Source organism: Grus americana, chromosome 7 (genome assembly GCF_028858705.1).
Source record: "Grus americana isolate bGruAme1 chromosome 7, bGruAme1.mat, whole genome shotgun sequence".
In the NCBI taxonomy this organism is placed as follows: domain Eukaryota; kingdom Metazoa; phylum Chordata; class Aves; order Gruiformes; family Gruidae; genus Grus; species Grus americana.
The window spans coordinates 17536477-17558502 of NC_072858.1; the positions used below are offsets into that span (position 1 = coordinate 17536477).

Genomic DNA, 22026 nt, shown 5'->3' on the forward strand with positions numbered 1-22026 from the left:
TTGTGTTTCAATAAAAACAGAAGCTCTTATTGCAGAGCCCATCTCAAAATATAATAATGATCTCTTGACAGTGCTGCTACCTTTTTCAGAAGTTTTTGCTCCAGCAGTATTCCACAAGGACTTTTATATATAAAGAAAACTAAGGCAGTTCAACTTGCAGTAGCCTTCTCATTGATTTTAAAAAAAAAGTAAGCTTCAGCATCATTGGAGACATTTTGAGAAAGACAAAGGCATTTCTTGCTTTGAAAAGAAAAAAACCCATCTATAAAAAGACATTTTCTGAGATATCTGAAGCTATAGGCCTTCACACTCTGCTGAAATTAAAAACGTACAGAAACGGTAATTTGGTTTGCTTTTAATCCTCATGTGAAACTTTCAGCAAAGTTCACAGGATTTTGCTCACATTTTGGATTTATTTCTTGTATAGAGCACTTTTTTTGCATTCTGGGTATTTATATTTTTGTGACCTGTTTGCCTGTGAGATTACATAATGCAGTAGTTACAAGGGTTTCAGGGTTTTTTCTGGTTTGCATTAATTTCTTTGGTTTATTCTCCCTCCAGCAGATTCACTGAAAATATTATAAATATGCTGCAAGAATACTTCATTGGAAGGACTGCAAATATAAACACATCACATATTCTGTCATGGAATTATGCTGAGTCTGAGAGCGACAGCTCCATCTGGTGTATTCAGTCCTCCCCCCACAAAGTGTTATTAAACAGTAATTCTTATATGTAAAATCCTGGAAAATAGTTTCTGGCAACGAAAGATGACTGAAAAAATTAATCAGGAGCTACAGTTTTTCTTGGGGAAGGGTGGTATTTATGAATCATCCTTCATAGTCTAAACATCAAGATGAAGCAGCAGCAAACAGTGCAATATTGTGGTTAAGTTTTCAGGCATCTTCTGCCTCACAGGAAGGTACACGCTGCGGATCCTGCTGTGGTCCCAGTATTTACGGGTTTCCCGGTTATCGTTTTGCAGTGGGGTCACAGTTCACACGGAGCCCAATCCAGGCCCTCAGAAATCAGCAGGAATCCCTCACTTTACTTCAGAGAGCTTTAGATCAGATGTGTAATTCTCTTGACATATGAATTAATTTCTTCACCAGTGCACGTTACATCCATCACCGTGAGGCTCGAGCACGTGCAGAACAAGGGAATAGGTTCATCCCGCCGCAGCGCAGGGTCTATTTCATGGCCCAGTGGCACGTGCTGTCGTCGCACTGCGCCCGGGCATCCCTGCCTCACCCTCAGCATTTACAGTCTGTACCGGGGGTATTGAATACCACCGTTTCACACCATGCTCCAGCTTGAGAAATTAATACATAATTTTGTCAGATATAGATCAGAGGAAAATATGTCATCATCCATTGCTTCAAAGTCAAACACCATTCACCAAATAATCAGCTTACCATTCACAATATCCTCTCACTTACAGCTCCCATTGAGAGATAATATAATATAATAAAACCTTTCTTTCTTAGCCCAGTTTTAATTGATGAAGCCAAGTTTGTAAACGCATGTCCACAGACTACAGGAGATTTCATTTCACAAGTCCTTCAAGGGCCCAGCAGTTAGCTGATCACTTCCAAGCAGCAAAGGTTTTAATATTTTTGAATTGTTTTGAAGAGGCAAAGTATTCCTTCAGGAGCCCATTAAAACACACTGCTCTCAGTGGGACTTTTACCATGATGCTGAAGTACTTTGAAATATCACAAATAACGTAACAGCAGTAAGTGCTTCACTGATGAATATTTCCCCGTTAATAGCACCCTTTTTTTACAAGAATGATGTATATTACCAGTTTGTAACATACAACAGCATAGTAACTTAGTGTTACCAGACACTGATATAGAAAGTATGGAAGGTCTTTTTAATCTATTAAAACTGTATGAATTATTCATATAAATGTTAGGGAAAAAAGTTTTCAAATTAAAAAAAATTATATCACAACACAGGTATACATGGTTTCAGGTTAAAAAAAAAAATAATCACACACAGTTATTCATTTTGAATGTCACTGTATTCACACTGAAGGATCCATCTTACCATGAGACGATACTTCAATTCTGAATCAACTGGTCTTCCCGCTTCCATGCAGGCTGTGAACCAGGAGATATCCAGTAGTTCAAACCTGGAGCTGTCACCCACAGCTTGTCCTCTCAGCCAGTCCTGCACCTCCAGGTAAGAGTTGTTCTCAGCCACAATATGAGTGACAGAATCACTGTCAACAAGTATACAAAAAGAAGTTTTCTTTCTTTCCTGAACCCAACTGTACACAGATGCAGAGCTGCTATTTCCATATTTACTTACCATGCACTTCTTCAAAACTGTAGTATATATTGTACGTTAGGATATGGGAAGCAGTTGCATTTTCATATCACAATATATCTATGCCAAAACTGAATCTGCTTTGAGGAAAGACTTTAGTCTGACAGCTCCTGTAAATGCAGCATTTTCTTTCTTTCAGCATCATTTGCCTTCCATAAGATACTATCCTATTACACATTTTTTGGTAACTCCGAAAATATTTGGTTTGCACGAGTAGAACCACAATGAAAAGGCTGCTTTACGATACCTGACAATTCTTCCCAATACTCCTGATCAATGAATGATTACAAAATCTGTTAACTATAGTATTACAAAATCTGTTAACTATAACAAAAAAGCTTTACAGCTAGTAATATGTTTTTGTAAACTTAACTTTTCTGAACTTACATTAAGCTCTTTACATATGGCATTGTCAAATGTTCATGACTTAAATCTTATTAATTATGCACTCCATCTAAAGACCACTTCCTTGCTACTAAAAGGCCAGTCTCTTACAAAACTGATATCTTAGTTTAGTGAATATAAAATATACAGATTGAGCTATTGTTAAATAGATTATATGGTGTACCTTGCTTAAAAATACAGTAGCGCAAAGGTTATTACACTAAATTTGGGTTGATGTACTGGAATAACATTGGAAAGAATCCTATGATAATTCATGATTAAGGCAACAAAGTTCTGGACCTTCCACAGGAAAATAATGGACAGGGACAAAGTTATGTTTCAAGAAAAAATTACATACATACTGAGGACGATCTTTAAATTTCTACCCGGCCTGCTAATGTTCCTCAGCAAGTTTAGATGACTACTAACTTGGTAGGAAACTGATTCCTAGTGTTCCCCCTCCACACACACCTCAGGAGGGTGCTGTCACCCACAAAGACAACAACAAAGGAGGAAACTCTTCATTTTCATGAAATTTGTAGGACCTCAGTATCTCTGAAATATATCAAAATTAACTGATACTAGTCAACAGACTCCTAAACTTCTTGGGGGAAAGGCACAGGCAGACAGTGTCATTATTTAACTTAGTTTTTATAGAAATAAGCCTAGAATTGGAATATAAATTGTCCTGATGGCAGCCGCCTCCATTTGCAAGCCTCCGTAATCTCCTGCTAGCCCATGCTGGTGCCAGCCTTGTGCGTATACAGTAAATTTCAAATGGACCTGACAGATTGCTTTGGAGCCCTTCTGTAACACCTGGAGAAGTTAAGCCATCAACCTGTTCAAGCAGACAGGGCACCACTGGTAGAGATAGCTGGTTAGAATGGACTTTAAAAATGAAGTGTGATAACTGTTAAAGGCAGAGTGCACAACCTTTCAAAGCAAACTACTTTCTAGGAGACCAGCAAAACCCGTTGGCCTATCCCCAAGACCTTGATTCATACCAATAATCACCGATTTCAATAAATCGCCAAATCCTGATGGCTAATACTGGACTCGCCCCACAGAAAACTTATCACATAACACTCCAATGCACTAAATGTACTATATTTTGGAAATATAAGAAATGTACCGAATATATTATACTTCAGAAATACGAAAACTGCCATGGTAAAGCACTATTTTTTTTCTCTTCATATTGTGCAACTTGTAGAGCAGAGTCCATTAAAAAAAACCAAAACAGTTTATTTTGATCTACAAGATTACAAATCTAGGGTAGGTGAATCTCCATGAAATGCTGTTGGTTTTATTATTATTTAACCCTGCTAGGTTCTACTTTAATTAAACTGTCACATTTTTACTTGAGTTAAAAAAAAAATCAGTTAGAGACATAGAACTTCTGCTTCCTGTGGTTTATTTCACTTTATATAAAATATTCATATGTAATGTATTTGTACCAAGCTGCAGATCTGGGAACGTTGCCATCGCTATGCTCGCAGCAGTAGTTTAGCTGCTGTGCACCAGTTTCCTCTGGTACCTGTACAGCTGTGCTTTTTTCTTGGCACAGAACGTAACAAATTTAGTATTTCCTTTGGCATTTTCAAAAACAAAAATCAACAGTTACATAGTTCTTCTTTATCCAGTAGAGCTAAGCTGAAATTAAACATAACACCTGCCTTGCATACAACTTGCAGAAAGTCTGAAATATTAGTAATAAATACCTGTGTGCCAAAGCAGCCCAGATAAAGCCTCTACTCAGTCCTCAATGGATTGTTAATGTAGGATTCAGAACAGCCCAGTTCATCTTTTTTCCCTGAGAATTCAATTAAGTTTGTATCAGACGCTAATTGCCTATTTCTGTTCAATACCTGCTTGAATCTTGCTTTACAAATTATTTCATCCTCCCTTCTTCCTCAGGCTTTCAAAGTTGATGGGATTGAAAAATCTGTGGAAATGAGCTTTTATAGGGAGGACCCAGTTGTATACTATCTGCATACAGATACAGATAAATGATCAATACTTGGGTTTCTTCCAGCTTTTCGGAGAACCTACATAACGATGTAGCTTTCAGAACGCTGCATAATGATATAACTAGCAGTCATGAAAAGCACTATTTGGAGGAAGGCTTCCTTCAAAATGAGTTGTCTTATTGAAACACCATGAGACAAATCTGCAGCTGGAGTATATTTTCACCCTGAAATGCCACATCCGTGGTATTTTATCCCTAGGTTTTTTCTCTAGTGCTCTTCCACATTGTACCAAGGTGTAAGCCAGTAACTTTGAGACTCACATCAGTGTATTACTCACAAGAAGATTAAATATTAGAATATCAGAGATGTTCTAAAGAAATGCCCCCCTCAACCCATCACGTTTTCCATTCCTGTACATTTAACTTATTTTCATTTCAGGAATTGGCCATTAAGTTTAAATTACTATTTAGCCTGACTGCAAGGGGAAATAAACAATGGCTGATTTAGATTAGCTAAAGACAAAATTCATTGATTCCAGTAAGACTATACAAATGCATAGAAACACATCCCATGAAGAACATTTGCTAGTTCACACCTTACATTTTTTATTTTCCATGTGAGAAGTAACACACTGAAAAATGCAGACACATTAAAACTGACAGACTCAAGATAAATTAGAACCACAGGTTTTAGAGGTAAAAAGTTAGAAATTTTGCTACTGTTTGTGTTCTGCCTGCTCTCTGCCCAGAACACACTAGAAACAAACCATGCTTTAGGAACACCCTCTGAAATCCTGAAGCATCATTATAGTGGGAAAAGCAAAGTATATCCACCAAACATAAGGCAAAAACTTCAACCACAGTCATCTGTATGACTACATTTATTAAATTAGAATGCTTCAAGCAGCTTTACTACATGTTATTTCTACACATATAAACGTTTTCCTACCTTAGCTCACTTTCTACTCTGAAACCCTTTCTTCTTGCCAGCTCCATCAAAAACGTCCTTCTGGTCATCCCCATCTTCCTCTGCATAATGAAAATGACAAACTTATTGAACTTTATTTCATAACTGCAGGAAAGATTTGGGGAATGCATCCCTTTCTGTCTCTTCCTCTGGGAGAACACAGCTGGAGCTCTGATCCTATCCATGATGCAAGGTAAAAGTGTTTTCACTTGGGTAAAAGGGAGATAACATGCTTTCTGCCAGGCAGCAGCTGTATTTAATGTCACCACCCATTGAAGTAACTTTCTTCTGTTTCCCCTCTGAAATCAAAAACAGGTGCTACACAAGCAGAAACATCACTTGCTCTCTACCAGCTGGGACTTCTTGCACAGAACTACTCCAGAGAGGTACAAGTATGTTATCATTACTTAAAACAGCCATTACCTATAAAGACTTTATCCAAATAATATTGATCATAACAAAATTATCTCAAAATATCAACCAGGTCTTCAGCTGGTTTAGTGGCTCAGTTCCATCAATTTCTCCTTTCAAACCTTCCAAATCTCACTTTTCCAAATTGCATGGCACATTAATTTTCAATTTATTTAAAAAAACCCAAACCTTCCTATTGTTAGCTAGGAATTACGTCTTAGAATACAATTAAGTAACAGTATACAAATATGTTGTAGAATAGCCTGTACACTTACTATTTCTGTGTAATTAATTTGATTAAAAAGGGATAGGGGTGGGTTTCTTTAGAGAGCAAACAAAAAATAAGCTTTTGAAATTAAATTTATAATAAAAGAAATCCTTTGCCATTTTGATACTAAGGCAATGAAAGACAAAGAGAAAGCATGTGTTTAAATATACCTTTGGTGTGTGTTGCCAACATTGCTTTCTACTATTTGCCCTGGAATGTTCTGCTCTCTGTGGCAGGGACAGTAGGGAAAAGGTAACTACCTTCCTGCTTTCGATCACCCAGTGACCTCCAAACAACTACAGAGGAGATTATGGAGGCTATGTACCATCCTCTCCTGGAGGATGGGGTATTGGTCATCAGAGAGCTATGCTAAAATTTGTTGCAGACGTTGTGTTCAATCCAGTTAGGTATCACCTTGAATTTCCATCAGAGCAAAGTGAGGGCAAACAACTAGGTTTACAGCATGTGCATCTATTTTAGTACAAATCTACTTCAGTGGTAAATATCCCCATTTCCATGGATTTTTACTTTTAGAGTAACAGAGAATTTGGATTTTGCTAGTCCTTCAGAATGTGTCAGAAATGTTACATCTCGCAATTCTCACTGCTCATGTTCAGGAGAGGAAGCAAGGTGGAAAAATCCTGCCTGAGTCAGATCTATCAATTTTATTTTCAGTCATTTTGTCACAGATGGATATACAACCTGAGTTACAGAAAAATGAGTCAAAACCTGTTTCCTGCAATTATGGCCAAGAGTTAAAAATTAAATTATGAAAGCATTACTGACATTTTCCCAGACCTATAGCTCTTGCTGCTTCAACTGTATTATCACAGATATAAAGAAACAGTTTTCATCAGAATAGAAACTATCAAAAATTAATATACAGTTTTCAGCTCTGGGATCTTCCTGAGGCCATAAAGAAAATATATGCATAGTTCAGTACATAGACTAGACATCATTCATTTCTTCCCTTGCCTAAGGATGACCCAGAAGCCAAAATATCTGTTCCTCTTTCTGATTTATATCATTAAAATTGTCAAAATAAATCATTTCAGGTTATTTTGACATTATACAAGATATTTTCATAGGAACTGGAACATAGACAAGCAGACTTTAAGAGGCTTAAGCAAAAGAATAGCAGCAAGGAAGCAAAAAAAAAAAAAAATTAATAGTGATGGGTCTGGCAGTAAGGCTGAGCAATCTGTTTTGGTTGCTCCCTGTCTGTTTTCCAGACTACTAATCAACCATTGAACAGTGGCCATCTCCCCGTTTACAGTCTTCCTAGGCTTGGTAAACGGCTTTACTTTATCTCAAGCCCTACAAGGAATAATGCATTTGAGAACAGACTCTTTACATATGTTAAACAAAGTCTTATTTTATGTTATAATTAATTCAGTGCTCTCAAACATGTAAATATAATTTCCCCCAGTGTAACATCAAGATGCTCAGTGCCAGTAAAATCCTTCTGGCATGAAAAACATAAGTTATTATTCCTTTGTGTTACTGTAATAACTCTTGAGCCAGATTTTCAAGGGTATCTAGCTGCCAAAAAGCTGCAAACAGAGGCGCAGTGGGATTTTCAAAATATCTAAGCAACCTAGGCACCCGGCCCCTTTGGAAATCAATTTCTGGCTTTGAACCTAATGCAAAGAGATTTTCTCCATCTAATAAACACAGTATAAGACCATGAAAAGGTCTCTGCCAATGATGCAATTTTATTAAACATACCTTCTTAAATTAACAGGATTTCCATATCCCAAGTGAGTGAATAACCTACTCTCCTACAACATTACATTGTAATATTTTTGACAGTAACACAGAAAGTAGAATATGCATTAGGGAGAGCACAAATACAGTGTAGGAAAAGTATCTCTAAAGCATCCTGTTATCTGAGTCATGACACTACATACAATACCTTACTCTCCATCACTTATGATTACTGGCCTAAAACCACAGAAACCAGCAGAATTTTTTCCATCTCAGTACAGTCTCCTAGAATTCAGAGTAGTTCACATCCCTGAAGGGAAATCTAGAACAAATTTCCATGTTCTGATGTTCTTGCTTTGGATCAGTTTTGTGCACTATCAAAGGCACAGATTAAGAACGAGTTGTACACAAATGTTGATGGGCATTTAAGTAAACGACTTTCATCACTTGCCACATCTGTGCCAGCAACAGCATCCCAAGCAGTCCTCAAGCAGCGTCTAGCACAGACCTCAGCCTAAAGCCCAGAGTACTGATCTGGCTTCAGACGGGGTTTCCTTGGGAGGAAAAATGCAGGAACACATAACTTTTGGAAAGCACAGTTCAGCTCCTCTGTACTTCAGTATTCACACATGCTTTCACTGCACCTTGATTATTGTCGCAGAGTCTTTTAGTGCCCTGCTTTCATGTGAACTGCATTGTAAATATTTTATAAAATGTTACTTGCCCATTTTATATAGCTTTCTTGTGAAGACTGGTGAAAGGTGCTTTTAACACACAGCTGCAGTATGCTAACCTTCAGAGAAAGCATCTCTCAAGCACTGTCAATAAAAAGTAGAGAAGTGATTGTTTGGATACTTTTTTTGGATTTCACATAAGCCTAACAGCATTTCAAGCAGTATTGTTTCATAAGGATTATTTTTCTTAACTTTTTCATTTTAAAGTTTTTGGTAATTCAGCATTTTCCAATGAAAAATTTCATGGAAAATTTAAAATCCTTCTGATACTTGTTTTTGTCCAGATATTGCCATGACTTTGCTTTTGTTTTAATTCTGTCTGTCTTGGCTGCTAAGCATTCCCTTTGCAGTTGATACCTGTTCTACCAATCTCTCAATGCCTAAAAATATGGCAGGTATTCTTCCTGTTTTAGTAAAAATTTTGTGGAATCCAATTATATTCTTAAATGAAGTTATTACACAGAATTTTTCTATATTTGTACCACTTACACTTAGCCAATGCGCAAACTTGAAGGATGTAAATATTTTATATTTTGATATATGTAAGAACTATTTTTGTGAAGTTTTATCTCTTACAAAGAAGTACAGGCTTTGTTTTCATCTTTTTATTTTTTTGTTTTACTCCAATCTTCTGCTTCACTTGTCACCAGGGAGCTAGCTAGGCTGATGAAGTTTCTGTCCTTAATTCCACATTATGTGGGAAGTTTTCATTCTTGTTTAGTAGGTAATGAACAAGCTTAACAACATCTTACAATTTCATCGGACAACAGGGGTCAGACCTGGAATTCCTGGACACTGCTACCTGCACCAGCAAAACTTGTTTGAACATATGCTGCATGAATCTCTTTCTTTAGTCCCTATGTTTTTCCAATATACAAATATATAAATTCTTACAAAATGAGCATGGTAAACCAATCTGGCTAGCCTACAAAAAAAAGAAACAGAACATCATGCTGTTACATTTGATTCCAGTGTTTTGAATAAATGTACTATTATTAAAGATAAGGAAATGTAGAAAAGTATATTCTGGAAATGTTCAAATACATTTAAAAAAATCAATTCTCCCTCATCCCATTTGGTGTTGATATTCTTTGAACTATAGAACATTTTCAGGGGGGCAACTTTGAAGTATACATGCTTGAGTTATTCACATCAAAGATGATAAACTCCAAAAAATACCCCGATGACCAAGAATTCTGAAAAACTGATGAATTGATAGTATGCTTTGAATGTGGTTACTTGGCTGTATCATGGTATTTGGCACGTAAGATAAAGTAGGCTTAGAGAGGACACAAAGTGGTGTAGTTACTGTCATCAAACGTACAACACTTCTGATGTATGTGGTCGGAATAGCTACTTATTATCTTTTTCTTTCCCCCCCCTGCCAAACTGGAGATGAAAACCTGAACAAGAAGAATGTATTTAGCAACATCTCTCAAAAACTGCCCATGTAGAAATCATACAAGAGCTGACAGCTTCTTTAACTGATTGTATACACAGCTATTATAGCAAGGGTTTGTTCTTCTAAGCCCTTTCTGAGGAAACTAGGGAAAAGCAATATCACAGTGCTGAATAATAAAATAGAGCAATAGGGTTCCCCCTTACAGCACGGGGAAAAGTAATTGGTGACAAATCCTGGCAGGAGCTGCCTCCTACCCACACCAATATGCCTAGGTTCCCCGGAAACTATTATTTTCACTCTTCCTTCTTTCTCTCTGTTCAGTAACAAGGCTTACAATTGCTCTCTTTGGTTACTCTGCTAATGGTAGCTGCTGCTCCTTGTTGTGATTGTTATTGGACTGTTTGATTATTTTTTTTTTTTGTCCTGGTGCATCAATGGTTTTCTTTATACAGTAGTCTCATGAGAACCTCGTGAGCCTCTCAGCAACAAGCAGAGACATATCTGCATAATCCCATCAATATACATGGTCCTTTGACAGTTATGCATCTCTTCCAAACATGGTTTACAAAGGTAAAGGTCTCTGGATATTGAGTACCATTTATTTAGACTCTCACATTCACCTCATTGCCAGTATTAAGGACAGTTGCGTTAATAAGCAAATACCAAACAACCTTTCAGAGATGAGGAGCTACACAAATGGTGTTGCATGGTCTATATTTAGGCAGTTGTAAAGATTGTTTATCTCAATGATGACCAAATAACATTCCTGTGGACATTGCAGAAATTTCTTATATAAAAATATAATACTAGAAATGAATACACTGTTATATAAAAATTCTTATCCTGCCACCTTCATTCTCTCATAAAGAATCCTGATATCCTCCCCCACTTCTCTAGTAGGACACTGCTAATATGACAGCTAAATTGATCGTGTATCTTCTTTTAATTAGTTGTTACGATAGCTGCTAGATGTAGAATTGATGCATCTTGCAGTAGCACTGCAAATGCAGTTCTAGACCTATTTACATTACAGAATATACAAACAGCAGCATGTGTGAGATTTATGCCTTCTACATCTACAGATAATAAAGCATGATGCATTTAATAAAGATAGATGTACTTAAGCCAAAATAATGAAAAACAGAAAAAGGCTATTGCCATGTTTCACATAAAGCTTTCAACTATACATTCAATTTTCAGTAGTACAGGAAAGCTTCGTCTTGCAGTTCCCACATCATCAGACCAGGTAATATAGAAGAGAGGAGTAAATAAGAGTGAGTAGCATAGATAATGTTGTTGCAGAGAGAATGAAACTTATGAATAATATTATGTGGTATGTCCCTTTGTCCTCTCAAAAGTTTATGCGAATCACACCAAGATAAGAAAGTTTATCTCACTTTCTGGCTATTGAGCAAATGCAACAGGTAACAGGTAACAGTATGGTGAGTCCTGACAGAGCTCTTTCTGCACACTCCGCTGAAATCAGCTGCAGAAAAGTCAGAGACAGCATCAGAAAAGCTGAAAGAATTGCTGATGAGGATTACACATATCTTTGTGTTATCTCCATAGAGAAAACAAAACAGATGTTCATCTGAGTGACATGTGAATTTTGCAGGTGAAGGGAAAAAAATCAACTAAAAGCCTTTTTTATTCAAGAAATTTGAGTTGAAGGAAGCTGGAAAGCAGAGTGGAATGGGGCAGAATTCTCACCTTTTTGATTTATTGAGGTTCTGAGTTCCACTAATGCAGAACTAATTACCGCAGAAGTACCCTAGCTGGCTGATTAATTCATAGCAGGAAGGAGTTTTCTTTATCCAGCTGGATTTTTCTAATCCAAAAGCACTCTAGACAGTTTCCACAAAAGCATTCTTTTCATTTCTTACTGACTTCACCTATAATTTGGCAGCTGCCTAACATTTTTTATTTTGCAGTGTGGATTTGATGGCTCTACCTTTTGCTACAATGAAAGATGATTTTTTTTGAACTGCATAAAAATTTACTTCTCAAAGCCACTGGCAATTCCTTTTCCATACTATCTCAAAATTTGCTCCCTCGTTTCATCTTGCAGAAAATTCAATATTACTAAATCAATTCAAAGTTGCAATAGCCCCTACAAGTCCTGTCCCAGTGTAGCATTGCATACTTAGCTGTGAACATATGTTGATCGATCTTTATAAGAAAACCACACTGTCCCTAGATATTTTTGAGAAGACAGCCTTTAGAGCCATCTTTCTGATTCCTTAAATTACAGATGTAAATCTCATGCCATTATTTTATGATGCACACCTGCTTATTAGGAAATTCCATCACAAGTTTTAACACATTTTTATACTACTCAAAGAGACAGTATAATTCCACTTAATTGAAGTATTTGTATTATGAGTCTTACTCCTCTTGTCTGCACTTATTGCTGCAGAGAGGATTCAGTTTTAAGAAATTGAAAGTCAGACTGAATGTACTATCACATAACTATGAATGGAGCTGGTAATTCAATAGTTAAGTGACAAATCAGAAGACCACACCATCTTGAAGAACTTTCAGAAAGCTTCAACACCTTTCTTCCACTAAGGATTCCTATATCCTTCTGGTTTTCTATTCCTATGCTAGACTAATTATTCTCATAGATTATGAAGCATTACAGCAGAAAGTATATAAAGCAGGTAAATCTATTTGTGAATGCTGTTCTGTTACAACAATTTACTCTAAATTTTACTAAAAATACATGTTATTCATAATTTAAAGATTTTAATTTAGTCACCTGGCGTTTCATGACGTTATTAAGGACACAATTCAATATGATAGTTTTCCTTTGCTGGTGGCAGATCATTATGGGGTTTACAATGCACTAGAATTCAAAACGTCATGAATACAAGCATGATACACAGACAAATTTAGCTTCTATTTTGTTCAACTATGTTGAAACATGTGGAATTATAAAGATGTAAAATCAGGCCACGTTAGAGGAGAAAGGCCTAAATCCTGAGACTGAGCTAATGGAGAGCAGGTACCAGTAGATGCCAAAGTCATCATATAGCCAAGAACAATTATTTTGACAATATTACAATTGTTTTGACAGTATTACAATTGTTTTGACAGTATTACTACATATGTGTTCTCAAAACCCAACAGGCTCATTTCCAGCTATTCCAGGCTGCTCTTCTACAAGCTGGATTCAAGCACCATAGAAGTGATATCAATCTATCACCTGGCTTTCGCTGTTCAAAGCAAATGAGTCAAGCAGGAGAATCTGGATAAAATCTCCTGTAGATTTTGGTACTTAGGCCAGACCAGTGATTTACTGACACGAGGTACTGAGGAAAATACTGCTTTTTCTCTTAGTCTTACCCACTGGTGCTGTGCAGACTCCTCGCACAGAACACTGGAATATCTCAACATAACATGCACAGTAATTGCACAATAACCTTCAAAGAACAAGGAAGCCATGGGTGTAACATACACAGACCACAGCTTTGACAGCTGTAAGTGAATGCATATCAAAATCTTGTCAAGAAGAAAAGGTCTGCAAAGGAAGATACTTTTGTAGTAGTGAACTACCAGGATTAAAATAATGATGTAAGATATATTCATGGTTTTAAATGTGTGGGAAAGTAGTCCAAGATATCTTTTATAAGTAAGAAAAAGCTTATGGGACAGAATATAGAAACTACATACACAGATTTGACTAAAGAATTATAAATTGGGTATATAAGTGTCATAATCACTGAACCATGCCATTAACACTGATAAAATTATATTTTGCTAACAGTACAGTTTTGTATCTACAGATAATTTGGTCAGTCCGTCCATTATCTTGTGTAGGTATCTAATAAGGTACAAAATGTGTCATATTGCACAACCTGCAGAGGGAAAAAATCCATGCATATTTTCATACACCAGTAAACCCAGAACATTCTGTGTCACAAGTAATTTATATGTAACGTATATCTTTCCCTTTGTGCAGGCTCAATGGCTTCCTGGTTGGTTTTTTTTTCACTGGTATATAGGTTATATGAGTTAAAATGTCTTCTTGATCCTTTCCTGCACATTGTACAGGTGTTGAAAACTCAAGGCGGGGGGGGGGGGAGACGGGGCGGGACAGATAACTGTGAGTGATTATGCTCAGCTTAGAGAGCTGGAAGAAAAGGTTCAGACCAACTTTGCAACAGCTCTTACTGTTCTGGTTGCATGCAGCATTGTGAAAGGAAACCAAATGTAAATATTTCTTGATTAATATCTTTATGAATACTGATAGAGGGAGGTTGAAGTAGCTACCTAAATCAGACTGTAGAAGTGGATGTTTCTGAGAAGGAATTTGAGGGAGAGAATATTAGAGGAAACAGTATTCTTCACTTGGCTGCAGTGAGTGGAAAAAGATGGCTCTGTCCAGAAGAACAGTTTCTGAGTAGGAAGGATTTGATGATGGCAAGGATGTAGGCATATATAAAGGGCATATGATACAGGCCATTAACAAATACCATAAATAGCTATTCTCTGGTAGACATTGTCAAATAAAAGTTGAAAAGTACCAAAAATATCTCTAGCGCATTTGCATTTAACTCTAAGTTGCGTATGTATACATATACACACACATATAATTTCTTCTCTTTCGTTCCATAAAACATTATTTTGCCAAAGTATTAAAGTTACAGTTCTAACAGATGTAATAAGTGTTGGGGCAAACACTCTTTAACTTTAGGCAACCATTTATACGTATTCTTTTCACTACTCACTGGTCAAAACCAGCAGACAGCAAAACACAAACCCCACCAGCCTTTGTGGTGAGGTGCAAAGCCGTGGCGCACACCCCCTGCCACTCCACAGCAAACCACCACAGGATCACCTCACGTTACCTCCACAGCTGCGCTACCCACAAGCATGCTACGGCACAAATACCGGTGTAAACAAACTGCACTACAACGTAGAAGGCTGAACGTGAGGGCCAGAAATTGAGGATAACTTTGTTTTAAAGGACTAAGCGGGGAAAAACAAAAGTAACTGACAGTATTTCTTCAGTCATACTCAGTCCTACTATATGTGTTTGGATTCATAAGATGTTCTCAAGGCTATTTTACATTGCTTGGCGCAGCAATTTAGCAGATTCATTGAGCAAAAGTGATTAGGAAAATAGTGGAACATTAAATTTCTAGTACATATAACAGATGGAGTTACAATTTGTTACCACCTTGTCGCTCACAACCCAATACCGTACATTTGACATGAAAACTTACAACTCAACCTCCCTGTAAAACGTCTAAACCAAAAGAAGTCTTCTACTGCACCTGACTTGAAAACTTGAAAAACCTTGCTCTTGCAAAGCCTGAGCAATCTAAGGTTAGAAAAATCAGCTGAAAAGACACTTAATACGATGATAGTGCCAGTTACATTTTAGAAAAGGCTATACAGCAGCCTCAATCATCTCTAGCACAAGCAAGAAAGATTTTAGCAATACACTAAAACAGTAATTGCTCAGGTTTTCCTTTCTTGTTGAAGATCTGTCCTGTTGCTTTCTTTCCTGAGAAGGCCACATTTTACAGGTATCCATTTAAATGGATACATTAAAAACATTCAACCTTGTTAAGATTGCTTCGGTACTATAAATAAACTAGATATATCTGAACAGTTATATATCATTTTTCACACTACTTAATGCTGAATATGCCTGAAAGTAGTCGATACTCTCCCAATTCCTCACATTTCAAAACAGGCACACATGTAAATTTAAGTGGCATACTCGGCACTCTTCAGGTTTTTTATTTTCACAAGTGACTAGAAGCTCCAAACTCATTCACCTTCCATTTAGATCACTGCTTTTCAATCTGTTTCAGCTGTGAGAACACTTAACAGTTTTCCAGTGCAGAACTAGGACTCAAATACAGCAAGTTTAAGCCCCATGCATTTAAGAAAGCCTATGTTGCAAATTATTAAGCAGCAATCTTGTTACCCCCACACATAAGTATCTGGCCCCACAATCTTTTGAGGTATTGTCTTAATTCTGTGCCTGAAACATAAAGCTCAGCCCATTTGTATTCAAACCTTGAACTGAAGAACTGCTTTTAGTCCCACTCTAAATATAGGGGAATGACCAGAGAAGCGTCAACCTGAAATCAAGGGCAATAGCTTCTGCAGGATCTGATATGGTAAGGTAAGGATTGTACATAGGCCAAATTTAGTGTTCTTAACATGATTTTACCTCTTGGCCATGATATTTTGGATAATAAAAATTGCTTTTGCATGTTAATAGAATAGAATAATGTTTTGGGTAAAGGTTATAGCTATAGCTGAAAGACACAAGAGGGAATAAAAAGGTTGAAGTAGGTTCAGAAATACATATTACAGTTTAAGTTTGGTTTGTACTTACCCAGAAGAGGTGTTCAATATGGCTACAAACAAGGGTAGTAAGAATAACCTCAGCTTAGCTAAAATAAGAAAGCCTAAATTCAGGATAAGGGCTAGGGTCCAGATCAACAAGGTCAGATAACGTATACTTAGATATCAGTATCAAAGGGGCCACCAGCCTAGATTTAGTCCGGGCTAACAGCCTCCATTTATTATGGGTGATGCAATATATCCATATCAACAATCAGGTTAGGATAACTTTTAGGTTTTGGGAAAACAGAGCTCATTTGCCTATGTGTTAGATTACATCTAGAAATGAGAAAATTGACAGGTGAGCGAGTGCTTGGATTTTGCCTGAAAGGAATCATTTTTCAACATTAATGAACAGACTAAATCTTTAGAGTTCAGAATTCAGTAAAGTCAAGAGTTGAATTCAATAGGATCCCATGGCATATGTCTGAGAGGACTGTTGGGCTAGCAATTCTGGGCATGCGGACAATATTAGGGCAGCAGGGGTCAGGATCGCTGGGATTATTTATCCACATTGTCAAATCGGTTTATGGCTAATTAATTCCTCTGCAAATAAAGAAACTTTCCTGTTTGTATAAGTGTGTTAGGTGTGGGGAGGTAACAGCTGTGTTTGGGCTAACAGTGTCTGACAGACCGGAGTCAGACCTGACTCAGAAGCAGCCACCTGGCTTGGTTTTGTGGTCATACAAGCAAAAATTTCCCCTCTGCAGAAGTCTCAGCTGAGCTTTTGCACCTCTCCTCTATTTAATCTAACTCTAACCCTTTTCTTCATCCTGTAAAGTGACTCTATTAGGTCCCAAATCAAATATAGTTCTTGGGCAAATTAGTGCATTGATGTTGGCAAGTGCTTTATGCTGAATGCAGAAGAGCACACATGATGTAGGAATGCAAGCAGGTAAAAAAAGTGGTTTTGGTTCATTTGCTGAACAATTTTTGAAAGAAATATTTGACTGGAAAAGGCAGAACGTTTTCCATGAAATGAAACCAAAATGTTTTTCTATGATTGAAAGTCTTCATTCGACCAAAAATGAAACTCCTTGTATCAATTATTCAAAAATATCCACATTCAGTTTAGGTTGAACAATGTGTTCTCTTTCATGTGAAGCCAGGCAACACAAAGCAATTTCAGAATACTTGTTTTCCTAATTCCTTATTTTATTTTTAAATTCAGAGCTATTTTTATTTTAAAATATTTTTAAATAAGTAAAAAAACCCAAACAAACAACAACCCAAACCACCCATAAATCTTAAAACAAAGCATTTAATCTATTTCCATTTTTTTCCTCTCCTAGAACTTTTTTCCAGATTTTTCTGTAACTCAGTACTGGTTGCTCTGCAGATGCTGATATTACTATGTAGTTAGAATTCACTAAAAAGAAATGCCTCCATTCTCCAAAAGGTGATTGAAAGACAAGTCAACATAGAAGCCCCTGTCTTAATTAAACATCTCAGAGGTAACGCTGCTAAATTTAGCAGAACAGTACCACTGTTGGAGAAACAGTTGGATACAATGCCTATAACGATATGACCCCACTGCTTTCTTTCACCTCGTTCTGCTGCTGACAAGAATTTATTTACATAAATCATAATTTCTGTTATGCAAAAGGTCACACTCTATAATGACTGTTAGCCACTTGCAACCTTAACATCTACAAATTTATGAATTTCTATTTGAAGCCTTAGTGAAAAAGAAGAATGAGGTGAGTACTGTGATTTCTACACTGAGTAGTTTCCATTTTCATTCCTGGTTTAAGGCCAGCTTCTGGATTATTTCTGCTTCAGCTAGTATAACTAACTCAAATAGATGGCAAAAACCCCTTGTGTTTCAGTAAGGGATTCATTTAAGATTTTCAGAAGTCTAAATAAGTAAACAAGAGTTCAGCAAGAGCTAGAAAGAGTGGTGCCCTTTACTCTGCAACTGGTGCAGAAAAAAATATGCTTTGTACCTGCATACTGGTGTGTACACATACATATGCACATTTCCATTCTATGAATGTTAAAAACATTTTTTCTGCATTGAGTAGGTCAAATGCTTGAAGCTGAAAACATTTACAATTCAGTTGGTACTACTTTATTGGAGACAGCAGTCCTATATTACCAAAGATTCAGGACAGCAACTTTTTCCTGAGGGATTCAGAGACTGAGGGGGTACATTAATCTGGGGCACATTTTTTTTCTATCCAACTATTTATTACTATACTATCCAGGCAAGCATATTATGCCATAATATCTTGCATAATGGCCGAACACGTTCAATGCTCTTTTAAGACATGACAATTAAATCTCAGTCTGATTATTTGTATGATCCTTATGTGTGTCACAGAAATGTTGGTACTGCTCATATATGTAATTTCTTTCTTCATGGAATTTGTTCTAGATGTAAAGTCTTCTAGAACTAATCTCATACTTTTTAATTGAAGCTTGTAAGCCAAGTCATTCTGTCTATAAGATGGAAATAAATCAAGCAAAAGACTTTTTTTTTTTTTAAGCCAGATTCCAGTGTTAGATCTAGCAATATTTTATCCAGCAAATGTTTGAACAGTAAACTGAAATGAAGGAAGAATTGTTCAGTGAGTGATTTGGATCAATTACTTCAAAACAAAGGGATGATGTTCCTACATTAGGACGATTCCGTGCTAAGAACAGCTCAGCTAAATTCCCAAAATTTTTGTGATCATTGGTTTTGGTGTGAAAGGGAAGGAATGTCAAATACTCAAATAGTTCACCTGAGAAAGGAGCGTGAACTACTGCCCCTGACTGAGACCACAAACTCCCTGTTTCCCCTAAACACAAACTCACTGGCAAGAAAAAGTAATTCTTTCAAAAAATACAACAATTATCTTTGGCTCATTGTTAAGACAAAAATTTCTTTCAAGGCTTTGGCCATTTTCAGAGATGGTTTGATGGAGATTAAGGCATCGTTTCCAATATATTGCTGACACACCTCTTTGAACTTCACTTACTGAAGCATGAAAACATACATGGAATGTCTGTGTTCAATATCACTTATTCCCAATTCTCTAACTCAGAAATCACTGTTTAATCAATCCAAAAGCAGAGAGAAAATCCATTAGGCTTACAATCAATGGCCATATATCATCTTCAAATAAAGCCTTCATTTAAGACCTCATTTCAAACTGAACAAATATTAAGTCCTGAAATGATATCATCAGTAAACATCTATTCACCAGAAACTGTATCAAAACCAGAGTTTGGCATATCATAATGTAGTTTCTGTTTACAAGGTGATGTACACACATTGGGAATATCAGCCTTGGCAGACAAATGAGAAAGAGAAGCTAAGCATTTTAATCCTTCTCTCCCTTTCGTATGCTGGTCGTAATAAAGAGCAGATTTTGAAAATATCTTCTAAAGTTACCACAATATTATGAAGGTACAGTGAGAGGCTCTTATCCACCTGTACAGAGCAAAGCTCTGACATTGTATTTGTTGTATTTCCACTGCTGACAAATAGGGGAATGTTAAGAATTCTGTCTAACGTCGGTAATTATGACTTGCTTAAATTGTGTAAATAGCACTTCAGAAGAACACGAAGATTCCTAAATAAAAGGCAAAGTATAACATTTTCTTTTGAAAGTGTGGCATTACTCTACTATTGTCTTCCACATAGAATTTGCCAGGGTAAACTAACAGCCAACTATCACATTAAGCCCCCTTGATACCAAGTGTCAGTTAGCAAAACTGTGAAGCAGTAATTTTGTATGTATAAATATTCCCAGTTTTACACTTAATAAATCAACTATCCAGTCAAATAAATGAAGAAACTATAACACTCCTTTCCAAGTGACCAAAAAACACCACTCCATTTTTGAAAACTAATTATAATGGTTCTGGTTCAGTAAGGCATTTACTGTTTGATTTTATATATACACGGGGTGACTTAATTATTTTGAGTCTAAAGATCTGACAAAGTCTTCTTTTAGGAAATTGATTTTCATTGTCAACCAGTTGAAGAGGTCACCAACGTTCAGCTGCCTTGCATGAAAGCTCCTGCTTTCACTCTCTATTCCCGAGCTCTTAACGATTCAATGCAGTTGTTAAGTACTCCCCCTTACGGTCTGTTACAACATGGCATTACAATGCTCTCTACTTCTCTTGATTAAATACTAGCGTCGCATATATGCACTGAGTTAAGCTAGGCCTATAGCATTGCAAGTCATCTTAGAAACTGTTTCATTGAATAAATCTGTAATAATAGATATTTGCAGCTGCAGATTGCCTTCAACTGCAGATGATCATTCATTGTTTTGCTTTGAAATACGTTTTTGATAACAATTATTACATTTCAGAATAAATATATAGAACAACTATACAGGAAAATAATTTATTAAATCAGGGTTGGCTGGCTAGTGTCCTGCTCTTATTGGGATTTACTCTGGACTATAAATACCTCTATGCATTGTTGATAGGAGGTTTGCTAATGAAGTGAATTATTTTAAATTGTATTTGTTAATCCTGTAAGAAACAAGTGTAGCACAGTGAAATGAAATATCATTAAAATTATATTCAATAAATTTTCGTGAAGTAGAAAAAACCATCCAGTATGCGTCTGTGGTCACTGCCACTTTCACTCTGCTGCATGAAGGAGTGTATTTGGTGAGAATAATTTCCAACTCTGAGTTCACTACTCTTCCTTCAAATCAAGCAGTCCAATTCAAAATATTCATTTCATAACATACAGAATGGATTTGCAAATTCAGTGTCGTACTCTTTTAGAAGATCAGCTGCACTAGATTAAAAGCTGTTCAACATAAAATGCCTTTCATCATTCAAAAGGTCTTCTGCTGTTCCTATTTTCACCCTAGTGCTGACTGAAAACACACAGGGTATCTCACTTGCTATAACCAAACTATAACTATCTTACTCCTCAGTGCAGTTTGTGCTACTATACATTCTCTGTTCTACTATGTCCTCATCATGTTTCGGGGCGGGGAGTATGTTGACATCCTTGTCTGAAACATTACTCAAACAGTGAAATGCATAGTTACCACCAATCCACTTTTCCTTTTTAGCTCCAACGGATCTTCTCAAAATGTCCCGAAAAACACTCATTAACGGCGATGTGGTTTCACCACCTTTGTGCCTTGTCAGTCCAGCAAAGTGCTCGGCGCTCTCGCAAAGTCTTCAGAATCCCGTTGGTAACTTCAAAGAAAGGCAAGCACTAACTTCTCCCAGAAGATCCTGTAACATTAAGCAAAGCACATTAAGGATTAAGATCCTCTCTGGAAATAAACAGTACTTCATTTGATTCAAGTTCTTCTCCCTGAACTTTAACTGATAAAGCAGTTTGCTAAAAGGCATCCTTTCTGAATAGTGCTTTTATCTTTGCCTACGCAGTTTATAAAAATGAGCGGGTTTATCTGTGATGGATTTGCAATTTAGATCTCTAAACAAAATAATCAGATTAATTTTCTGCAGTATTTTTGAGAGAGTGAATGTAAAAAAAAAAGATTTAGAATATTT

At 36.6% G+C, this 22026-nt stretch overlaps 1 protein-coding gene across 2 annotated transcripts in view; it reads right to left on the bottom strand.

Annotated features, from left to right (window-relative positions):
- Positions 1 to 22026, bottom strand: part of DNTT (DNA nucleotidylexotransferase) — a 154446-nt gene that overhangs the window by 89644 nt on the left and 42776 nt on the right. Inside the window, exons 2-4 of one of the 2 annotated variants that reach the window (XM_054832615.1) lie at positions 21552 to 21744; positions 5637 to 5716; positions 2053 to 2227 (exon numbers count right to left, since the gene is read on the bottom strand). In XM_054832615.1, the coding sequence (XP_054688590.1) occupies positions 2053 to 2227; positions 5637 to 5710 (249 nt within the window). In that variant the 5' untranslated portion in view covers positions 5711 to 5716; positions 21552 to 21744. Of the gene's footprint in view, positions 1 to 2052; positions 2228 to 5636; positions 5840 to 21551; positions 21745 to 22026 lie in introns of those variants that run through there. The other variant, XM_054832614.1, reaches the window with a different exon arrangement.